Here is an 11,263-nt window from a genome sequence, read left to right on the forward strand (position 1 = left end):
GCCAGCTGCTCCATTGCTCCAGGGGTTGTTTTGCTGGGCAATGTGGATTGGAGGATGATGCGGAGTGCAGGTAGCCTTTGAGGGGCACCTCAAAGCCCAGCAGGTCAGATCCTGATCCATCAGCACTGAGGATGAGTTTCCTACCTGTGTGTCATGCTGAGCCCTGCCCTCATGCTGCCATCTTCCTTGTGCTTCCCTTTCCCAGTACCCACACTTCCTCAAGAGAGATGGCAACAAACTGCAGATCATGTTGCAGCGGAGGAAGAGATACAAGAACCGCACGATCCTGGGCTACAAGACCCTTGCAGTGGGCATCATTAACATGGCTGAGGTACAGGGTGCTGGGAACAGAGCAGAGCTTTGCATGGCCACCCTGTGCCAGTGCTGGGAAAGGAGCTGGGCTGGCTGGCAGGTGCTCAGTGCTGTGAGTGCTCTGGCTTGTTGCCTAACTATGACAGAGGGGGTGGTCTGCCAGCTGCCATTGTGTCACCCTGGCAGGGGGCTTGTCTGTCTGCCTATAGGTGATGCAGCACCCGACGGATGGTGGGCAGCTTCTGGGCCTCCACAGCAACATGAAGGATGTGAACATCCGAGTGGCTGAAATCAGCATCTATTCTTTGTCCAGTCAGCCCATTGACCATGAGGATGGGAGCGTCCCCTCAGGTCCTAAAATCAAAGCTTCAGGTGTGTTAGTGCTCATGACAGACCTGAAGGCAAGCATTTGGGACAGGACATGGGTAACGGAGTGTGTCCCCAAGCGCCTGCCAGCAATACCAATCATTTCACTGGAGCCATGACAGGCATCGTGTTTAGCTGTGGCGTCTATACCGTCTGCTTTCAGATCGCTCTCCAGACATTGATAACTACTCTGAAGAAGAGGATGACAGCTTCTCCTCAGAGCAGGAAGCCAGTGATGATGCTGTGCAGGGTCAGGTAAGGGAGGTGTGGCAGAGTGGCTTATGTCCTGGTCCCACTTCTGGGGCAAGAGTCAGGGGTTGAGAGTCTTTATCACCCTGAGTCCTCTCATCTCCCTTTTAAACATTTGTCATGGTTTCAGAGGGCAGAGAGCCACAATATCTGACAGCAGGAAGAACTGTGTGCTGCTGTCAAGTCCATGGTGGGGCAAGGGACTTTGGAGAGCCATATGTATCACCCATGTGTCCTTGGAGCTGTCTTGTCTGCAGCAAGACAACTCCACCTTGCACTATGATTCTTTCCTGTCTCCCTGCAACAGGACAGACAATGCCCTCTTTGAGAGAGAACAGAGCTTTTAGGAAGAAGTACAGTCTGGGTCTGAAAATATTTAGAGGTGGCTGACCCATCCCAACCCTGTGATGAGCTGTGCCACTGCTGTTTGCTGTCCTCTTGTTGTGGTGCCTACAGTCAAGGCCAAAAAGGACTTGCCATAGCATGCTGATCAAGGACAGGGACAAACCCCTGTTCAGGGTCCTCCACATTACCTGTCCCATCCTGCTTGGTTAACACATCAGGGCCTCGTATCCCTGGGAGCTATGTGTATCGTTGAGGCTGATCCTTGGAAGAACACTTTGTGAGCTCAGGTGCTGCACCCTCTGAGCTAACCCTGGAGAGGGGAGACCAGGAGAAAAACATATGGGTCATGGGGAGGCTGGTGAGTGCAGAGAGAAGAGTTTTAGACTGTTACAAGGACTGTTGCAGAAAGCTGCTGTCTCTCCTCTGAATCTTGCTGGTACATGTGCCCCTGGAGTGGCGTGGGGGCAAAGGCACTGGGGAAGAGGGTCTGTTGGGGGGATAGTGCTAAGGAGGGAGCATGAGCTGCATGGAGAGAGGTGGAAGAAGTGAGAAGCAAGACTCTGGGAGCAGAATGGAGCAGAGCTTTTCAAAACAGGGTGCAAACATGGGGCAAGGGAACTTCTAGGAGATGCTGCTCCCTGCACTCTGTGTTGCTCTGATGTGCTGTGACCTTTTGCCTGCAGGATCTGTTTGATGAAGAGGATGACTTGAGGAAAACCAAGAAGGCTAGGAGGAAAATGATCCGAACCACATCAATGACCAGAGTAACATCAGCATTTACAATGTGATCAAAGGGGTGAAAGGGATTCAATTCCTCCCCTCGCTGAAGGGAGTGAGGAGGGTCTGGATGGGGGATGCTGGCACTGGTGAAGTGCAGGGGAGACAGCCCTTGGCTCTGAGAAGAAGGGGCAAACCTCTTGCCATTAATGAGTTAGCTTGTTTCTCAGAGTTGTACCCCAGCTCATGGTCTGTACTGTGTTTAGCCTGGCTTCCTTTCAATGATGATCTGTGTGCAACACAGTTTTGACTTGCTGCTGTGACATGGTTCTTCTCTTGCCCTCCCTGAGGAAGAGGAAGGTTGGCATAAGGAAGGGTGAGCCATTAGCAGCTCCTCTGCCTGTCAGCAGAAGGGGGGAACTGCCCTGCCAGCCTTCCACTCTCCAAATATCTCCTAGTCCTCATCTGCTTCAGCCCTGCAGGTCCCTGGGCACCTTCTTCCTGAGTTTGTTCCCTATCTTTTCTTGCTTGAAGTCAGCATTCCTCAACCAGATGGTCTGGGGAGAAAGGGGATTTAAATGGAAAGAAAGTGCTATTCCAGCCTGTAGTAGAGGGAGCCTGAGTCCTTGCACCCTCCCTCATGCCCAGATACAGCAGCTTCTTGCAGAGTCCAGATTTAGTCCAAATTCTACAGTAATTTTAAAGAGCAAGGGAGCTCATAGCTGACCTTGGGCCTGTGGACCCAGAAAGGAGCTGACAGCATGTTAAAGCAACCATGGGCTGTACATTAGTCACCTTGGAACCTGGTTTGGTAGTTTTGCTGATCTTTTTTCTTCCCTTGTTTTGTTTTAGCAACCAAACTTCAAGCAGAAATTTGTGGCTTTGCTGAAGAGGTTTAAAGTGACGGAGGAGGTAAGAAGCAGGAAGGCTGCCCCACCTGGCAGTGTCTCCTGCAGATGTGTAGTTGTCAGAGTGCTGGTTCCCACTCACTGGGACCACAAGACATGAGCTCCAGGTGCTCAGGGGTGTTACCAAAGGTGGTGTGAGAAACGGCACAGGCTGGAGCTTGGCTTTTCCAAAGTCTTCTGCCTCAGGAAGGTAGCTCTGAGCCTCATGCTCAAATCAAAAACACCTTCCTGTTGGGGAGGGGCTGGGGAAGAAGGGTGCTGTCATACACTGGCCCTGTCCCAGGAGCTGGCATTGCAAGGATGATCCTGTTCATAAATGAGAGCAGGCTAATATCAGCCTGGGGGTAGCTGGCCTTGGCTGGGAGCCTGCACTGAGTGTGTGGCACATCCAGTGCAAGTTGTCCCAGGTGTCTTAACTCCCAGTATGATGGATGTCTGAAGACTCCTTTGGATGTCATGCTCATGGCACCCCCATTTGGCCCAATGACTGTCACTTGCTTTTTCCACAGGCTGGATTTGGCTCCGTGAGGTGGGAACAGTGCAATGATGTGCCTCATGGCTGGGAGAAAACTTGTATGTGCCTGGCCTGGGATGCAGGTAACTCCATATCTCTTCATTGCCCTCTGGGCTTGGTCCCACAGGTCCTGGACTCTGACCCTGTAGACCAGACCCAGGAGGTGGAGGAAGACCTGGGCTTGCTCTATGATAGCCTGGAAGAGTGCAATAACAGTGACAGTGGCCCGGAGATTGAGGACAATGAGAGTGTGCACAGCACACCCAAGCCCACCCTGAGGTAAGGGTTACAGGGAGTCACAGACCAACAGTACAGTCTGTGGGACCTGAAGGAATGCCCTCTGACACTTCTCTGTTGCTTGGGCTGATGCAGGCATTGTCATGTCTCCACTCCCATTACCATCTTCTATTGGCACCACTGAGATCCTCACTTGCATATCCTGCTTAATAAACTCAAAATTGCCCGTTAAAACTGGCTTCCTTCACATTTAGTCTCATTTAATTTCCTGCCAGTCCAGCATCTAACACTTACTGATCTGCTGGAAGAGTGCCTACTTGATCTAAGTCCCTGCTGTTCCTTGCTCTCATCTTTCTCCTGACAGTCCTGGCATTCTCAGGGCTCTCCACACTGAAGCATAGCTGGCTTTTGAGCACTTTGTGACTGCTTGGGCCAGTCCTTGTGTCCCTGAGAGATCTGCATGCTGCGTTCCTACCCTTTGTGGAAACACGTGACTAGCAACCATCAGCGATGTTCCTCACCCCATTCCTCAGGCACCCGGTCGCTTGACTTGCTCTGCCAAGCATTCCTGGCTTGGCACAGAGGTCTCCAGTGGACCATACAGTGAAACCAGGCTTTTCTCTCATGTGTTCTGTGTTCACCTGGCCTCTCTGCTCAGGGCTGTTCTGTTTCCATGCTGTCTTTTTGTGAGAAAGTTGCCTTTTATTGTCTTTCTATTTGGCTGCCTCACAGTGCGCTGGGTCTCTTCTATTACTTGTCGTTATTGTCTCTATAGTTTGGTATTTAAATATAATGTGGATTAGCTGGAATCCCTGCTGAATATACTTAGCAGGCGTAGCAGACTTTGTCTGCCACAGGCAAACTGTTTGAAATTAAATCTGCTGGATTTAGGAACCCATGGGACACTGGAGAAGGAACAGGAACATGACAGAAGTCATGTCTTCCACAAACCCATAAGTTGTTGTGAAGGCAACAGCAAGTGCATGGGCAAGGGGGAGTTGCTTAGGTGGTCTGCTTGGACTCCAAGTTTCACATGGTCTCTCATCAAAGGCTTTAAAGAAACAAAGGTGCTGTGGGAGAAAAAGGAAAGTCTTTTTGTGGTCAGATAACGGCTTATGTATGTACACTATGTAAAACTATGTAAACTGTAAGAGGAGTCTATTGAGAGTATTTAAATGTAAGACCCCACTCTGGCTCTGCAAGTGCCTACTTGCAAGCATCTGGTCACTGGGAGAGCATCCTAGAGTAAGTGCTGCTCTGTGCTTGTACCTGCCATTACAGTCTTCCTTGGGTGTTTGCTGGTGTCTCTGGTGGGACAGCCTATTGGGCCCTGGGCTGTTTTTCAGCCTGTTCACAAAGTGCCCCTAGCTTGGTTTGCTCTCTAGTGCCTCAGTTTCTGTCAGTGCTGAGTGTGTATCCCCTTGAATTCACATTACTGGGTCTGTACTTTTTCTAAGGAGATGTGGGAGCCAACTGCCAAGGTCTTTAGCGTAGACTGTATGGTTCATAGCCTTCTCAGCTGGTGATGACCTTCCAGCCCAACGTGTAAATTCAAGATGTGATCCTCACGTTGGATTTATTTATTGTCATAGACAGCCTTGCTAGACACTGTGAAGGTCTCTGTGGAGCAAGGGCTTTAAGGTAGTCCTTCAGGGTGAGCAGTGACCGGTGCCCTGGACTGGGCCAGTGGTGTTGGGAGCAGATAGCCATCCTTTTGATCAGCCAAGAAGGCCACGCAGCTGTAGGCTGCTCCTGTACTGGGGCGAAACCGGAGCTAGAACTGAAGCTCTTAGGTAAGACCTCAACAGTCAGAGACTTTGATTGAAGATCAGAGGTGAAGGAGCAAATGTCTCCATAGGTGACTGGAAAAGTGGATTGGGGAGAGAGGGCTTATTCATTGAAAACAGAAGGAGGCTGTGCAGAAGGGCTGGGATTTACCTAAATCTCAACCTGCTGAGACTCAGACTCAATCATGCCTATAGGAGAGCCTTTAAACTGTGGAAAAGGGAAAACTGAGAATTGCAGAACGCTGCTCAGTGTGACACATCCTTTAGGGATGAAAGCTTCTGAATTTCTGAAATTTCTGAAAAGCACGTGAGAGAGGGCAGGAACAGACACAGCTTCCATGGCAAAGGGGGAGACATTCCCATTTAAATGAGGTATTGAAAGCCACACCAAGTGTATACAATCTAGACACATCCAATGTCTAAGAAAAAGGAGGGAATGAAGATAGATAGCTTTTTGAGGTGTCAGTGGCATGTCACATTCTGGTGGGATTACTGGGACACTACAGATATGTGTGGGAGAGATGCTGCTGATTGGGGAGTGAATTATTAGAAAACACATATTTCTTTGGTTTGACTCAAGTTATTAACATATGGATTGAAATTGCTGGCTGAAAAAAGGCGAATGTAGAGCAGTGACTATACAGGGTGGTGACAATGCCTGAGATCCTATAGCAGAGATTGGAGAAGTGGAGAGAGCAGAATTATGCTAATAACAGGAGACATCATTTATCTCTGTGTGACCTGGAGAAAATGTCCCACCAGGGCACAATGCCAACTGTAAACCCATGGCTTTGGTAAATGAACATGTCGTGAAGCAGCTAGTCACAGGGCCAGTGAGAAGAAAATTGAGCCTTGACTCCTCCCAGCCAGTGTATAAACACTGCTGCTGAAGAGCTGCTCTGTGGTGGGGACCGTTATTTACTGAGATGAAATGTCTTTGTAGGAGCAGTAAAAGCAAAGAACCTGACAAACACTGTTGTGCCTGGCAGCACAGTGTGATGTATACAAATGAGGAAACACATTAAAAGGAGAGTAAAAGGAGCAGCCAGGATGTTCAGAGGTTTGTAGATATCCTGCAGAAAGCTGCAGATATATCCAGATGAGGACAATAGAAAACAATGGAAACTCTGTCAGAGTCCTGACAGAAGAACTGTTCTATATCCTACACCTCTGTGGCCTGAAAACCTGGTATCTCCATCTGCACACCAGGCGAATCAGGAGAGATTTTTCCTGGGAGTCAGTGAAAAAATATACATGCAGCTTAGAGGGACACGGACTCGGATCTCCTGCAGGAAAGCCACACATTGCAAATGGGCTGCAGTTGCTGCAAAAGTACTAGGAAAGATGACAGGTGAAGTCCAGTGATAGAGCCTGCTTGTTTCCTAAAGACTGGTCTTTGAACAGCCCACAGGATGTGGAGAAGGTCCTTGGCAAATAAATGATGGATGGAAAAAGGGGAAACAAAGGTGGAAGCTCACACTGGTGGCAAGAAACAGTCCTGCTGCCCTAAGTGAGTTCCTGTGTTGACCATTGTGACTTGGGAACAGGGCCTCAGAATTACACTGTGCAGCTCTACCAGAGCTAAAAAAAAGGCAAATTTAAGTGCTGGGGAGCAAAACAGGACATTGCTGTGCTGCTGCGCTATCTGTGGCGTGGTTCTATGTGCAAGACTGTGGTCTTCAGAGCCTTCGGAAAGGGGAAAGCAGAATTGGAAGATGGTAGCTGCTGCTGGAAGTGTGCAGCAGTAGCAGTGATCAGCAGCAAGGAGCCCACCTTGGAAAGCGGGGAGCAGAAGGGAAAGGCAGCAGAAATCTGTGGAAGCCATGGTAGTGCAGAGGGGAAGAGAGGCTCAGCAGCACATTGGAGTTGTGGTGTTGACAGAGACCAAATACCAGTGAGATGGAGCAAAGTGGCAGTTCCTCACCTTGCACTGCAGTTGTAGGGGATCACCTGAGAGAGAAGTCACTGCTGGCTAGGAGACAGGGACCCTGCCTCTAACTCACTAGGGTCACAGGTTTGGCCCTGTTGGCCTGGGGTAGCCCCATTCTGTCCCTGCATGCAGCATTGTTGCAGCAGACCATGGTATGTGGGGCTGGCAGGCCTGCTCCTAGGCTGAGAGTTGCTCAGATACTTGCGTGTCTGGCCCTGTGTCCCACTGGGGACCTCTCCATAGTGCTCCATGCTTGGGACAGGCCAGTGGGATGTGCTGGGATCATGGTGACTTTGTTCCTCTCTTATTCCCGCCTTTTTCTCTCCCATCTGTCTGTCTGTCCATCCGTTCGTCTGTCTGTTTCTCTGCAGGCGTTTCTTTGAGGGAGTCTCTCATTCTGGTTCCCAGACTGAGATCGGCAGTCTGCACAGCCAGAAAGGGCAGGATCAAGAGTCGGGCAGCCCTGTGAGTTACACCACCACCACCACCACCTCTTGCCCCCTTCCCTCCCCAGCCAGCCCAGCATCCCCACACTGGCTGCAGCTCCCTGTGAGACCACAGCACCTGGCAGCACCTGCCTGGGGCTGCTCCTTCCCTTCCTTCCTCTTCTTTTTCCCAGTGCAGGCAGACAGGTAGCCATGGGGGGCGTCCTCTGGGGCTGGTCCCAGGGGGATGCCATGCTCCCCTGTGGGAGCATGTGTTCTGTGAGGCCAGGCATGGGTCACTGACAGCCGCCCCACTCAGGGCACTCCATCCTGCTCTGATCCCACTCCCTGTCCCCCAGGGTGAGACAGACAAGCGGAAGCCAGGAGTGCTGCGACCACAGGAAGAGCCAGGAGTGGAGGTCCCTGCAGTGGTAAGTCCAGGCTATGGGATGCGGAGTGGGGCTGGACCTCCCTCAGGCCTCACCTTGGTGCCCACCAGCCTGAGAGCAGGGATGGGGGGACAAGTAGATTGGGCTGGAGAGCAGGAAGAGTGGAAGGAGGGTTATGTCTGCAGGAGATGCAGCCCAGCCCCCTCGAGGCCCTGCAGCCTTGTCTCTCCAGCAGGGCCACCAGGCCTATCCTGGATGGGGGCACCCATGGGTGCAGGGAGCAGGGCAGGGAGAGCGGTGTGTGCAAAGTGACTTGTGTGTTGCCCTCAGGAGCTGGCCGCAGAGGAGCCATGTTCACGGCTGACCCCTGCAGAGGCTGCCACAAGGGAGGGCAGTGTGGACAGGCTGGCCCAGCTGGGCCCTGGGACCAAGGCCGAGCTCCCCAGTGCTGTGTCCCCCAGGTAAGGCGGGTCCGTGCCCCATGCCAGAGCTGAGAGGGCTCATGTTGGCTCCCTGGAGTGAGTGGGGGTTGGTGGAGATGGGATTTCCTCAACAGTGTTGCCTCTCCTGCTTCTCTCTCACAGCAAGGCAGAGAGCAAGCAGTTATGGCGTCCCCGCAGCACCTCTGTGAAGGACCGGCAGAGCTCAAAGGGACAGGGTGGCCGCGCCAGCAGCCTGGACAGTGAGAGCTCTCCAGACTCATGGCACAGCACCCAGGTGAGGCCCTGGAAGCTGCCTCACCTCAAGGCTTCTCACTCAAGAGCCTCGCCAGGCCTTCAGCCATGGGCAGAGTGGCCAGGGTGGCTAGCTGAGATTAACTTTCATGGTGATGCTGTCATAGGTGCCCCGAAAGTCTGTTTATGATCAGCTGAACCAGATCCTGGTCTCAGATGAGCAGCTCCCTGAGAGCATTGTGCTGGTGAATGTTGCTGAGTGGCAGGGGCAGGTGAGTAGGTATGATGGGAGCTGGATGCATGGGGGGAGCTGTAAGCAGGCTCCCAGGGGATTCTCCTAACCACGGCAGGGTGTCCTAGGGAAACTGGCACCAGCTGTGCCCTTCTGTCCCCCAGCGTGGCCATTCCTTTGGGGAGACAGTGCATTTGCACAGTGCTGAGGTACAAACACAAGAGTCTGGTGTATCTCTGCTGTCATGTGCCACACACCAGCATTTCTGCATTCTCAAAGTACAATGCCCTGAGCTGTCCCAGAAAGGCTGGTTAATGGGCTATGCCTTGTACCCTCACTGCTTAGTCTTGGCTCCCAGTGACCACACTGGTCAGAGCTTTGTTGGATGCCCTGGCAGAGGGGCCAGACTCCCTATGCTGGCACCAAGCCCTGGGAAGCAGCAGAGGTGCCATTTCTCACTCAGAGATGGGAGAGCATAGCCCGCTGCTCCCAGGGAGCGTTAACTACATTGTCAGAGCTGGGGTCTCTGGGCAGGGAAGCACGTGAGGCCTTCCTGCCTCATGCTGATCACCATCATGTCCACTGAGGATGGGCCCAGCCCTTGATTGAGCACCTGCCTCCTCCATGCCTGGAGGAGTTGACTGCTGAAGGTGAGCAGGGCCATGTATGTGTGTGCAAACATGCAAAGAGCAGTTATATAAAGCACTAGTGAGACCCCTTTGGGATCCTGCAGCTACATCTGACATCCAGAAACAGTGCTGGAGAAACAAGGCAGGGTTTGCAGTAGAAGAAAGGGCTTCGCAGTGAGAGGCAGTGGAGTCCTGACCCAAGCCACACTGTATTCCTGGTGTATTCCTGCTCTAGCTCTTGTCCTGATCGGGAAAAAGGAGCAAAGCCCATTCCCAGACCCTGTCATGGCATCTTCTAAGCCCCCTTGTTTAGTACGACTGCCTATTTTACCACTGTTCAGCTGCATGCCGGCACCTGAAGGGCACAGAAAGATTTTTGAGTGCCACAATGGGAGAAAGCGAGAGAAGGGAATGAGCAAAGGGGGGCTGAGCCTAGAGCTGGGCCCTGCTGTGGGATGGCAGGATTTAAATCAGAGGGTCCCTGGACCAAACCCTTTATCTGAAGGAGCGCAGCCTGGTTCTTGGGCCAGTTTTGCCCTTGTCATTGCAGGGTGGTAAGTGCTGTGCTCAAAGGTGAGAGCAGGGGACTGGGGCAGTCAGCCCTCTGGAGCAAGAGCTGGGAGGAATGGGGATGCTTGGGCATGCAGCCAGAGGTGACCTGATGGTTTCAGCCTCCTCACAGCATGTGTGGGGACAGGGGCCCCAGCTCTATCTTGGGGGGCACAGGGGCCAGGGCAGGTGTGCGCTGGTGCTGGCCAGCACAGCCATGGCCCCCCAGGGTGCCTTAACCCGAGCTCTCTGCATTGGCAGTACGTGAGTGAGCAGCTCCAGGCGCACAAGCAGTTGGTCGTATCCACCTGCTCCGTGGCGGACATCCAGGCAGCCTTCAACACCACTGTCTCCCGCATCCAGCGATAGTGAGTACAGCTTGGGCTCAGCCTGGCAGTTCCCGGTGACTGCAGAGAAGGGCTGGGAAGGGCCCTGGCTCCCCCAGGGCTCATTAGGACCCTTTGGGATTGTGGACACAACTACAGGAGCAGGTATAGGCCCTGGGGAAAGCGGGGTATCCCAGTGCTGGTTGTGCCCACAGCAGTGCTCAGCGAGCTGGAAATTGTCAGCAATGGGTTTCTGATGCTGGGTCAGCTGGCCTGGTAGGGCACATACCCTGCTGCCTGACCCACCTGCTCAGCCACTGCTCATCCCTCATGGTCTCCTTTTCTCTTTCGTTGGCAGCTGTAACTGTAACTCCCACATGCCTCCCCCAGTGAAGGTGGTGGTGGCAGGAGATCAGAGCTACCTGAGTGTTGTCCTCCGTTTCTTTGTGGAGCAGCTGGCCAGCAAGACACCCGACTGGCTCAACTACCTTCGTTTCCTGCTTGTGCCACTGGGTGAGCTGCCATGAGCCCGGGCCCAGGGTTGTCCTTGTCTACCACCCTGGGTTCCCCTGCCTGGAGCCAATGTCATCCTTTTCATCTGCAGGCTCTCACCCTCTGGCCAAGTACCTGGCCTCAGTGGATAACAAATACAGCACTCTCTTCCTGGACACGGC

The 11,263-nt window shown here is 52.7% G+C and overlaps 1 protein-coding gene across 1 annotated transcript in view; it reads left to right on the forward strand.

Annotated features, from left to right (window-relative positions):
- LOC104623972 (phosphofurin acidic cluster sorting protein 1-like) overlaps positions 1-11,263 on the forward strand; it is a gene marked incomplete at its 5' end in the record, with an annotated part of 21,977 nt that overhangs the window by 8,319 nt on the left and 2,395 nt on the right. Inside the window, 14 exon segments of the mRNA XM_010291214.1 lie at positions 206-331; positions 522-684; positions 842-933; positions 1,956-2,036; positions 2,842-2,901; positions 3,539-3,690; positions 7,737-7,830; positions 8,150-8,221; positions 8,510-8,640; positions 8,764-8,896; positions 9,021-9,125; positions 10,525-10,631; positions 10,948-11,102; positions 11,194-11,263. The exon segment at positions 11,194-11,263 is cut by the window's right edge and continues 35 nt beyond it. Of these exon segments, the coding sequence (XP_010289516.1) occupies positions 206-331; positions 522-684; positions 842-933; positions 1,956-2,036; positions 2,842-2,901; positions 3,539-3,690; positions 7,737-7,830; positions 8,150-8,221; positions 8,510-8,640; positions 8,764-8,896; positions 9,021-9,125; positions 10,525-10,631; positions 10,948-11,102; positions 11,194-11,263 (1,541 nt within the window).

The sequence above is a fragment of the Phaethon lepturus genome, unplaced genomic scaffold (assembly GCF_000687285.1).
Source record: "Phaethon lepturus isolate BGI_N335 unplaced genomic scaffold, ASM68728v1 scaffold7957, whole genome shotgun sequence".
NCBI lineage: Eukaryota > Metazoa > Chordata > Aves > Phaethontiformes > Phaethontidae > Phaethon > Phaethon lepturus.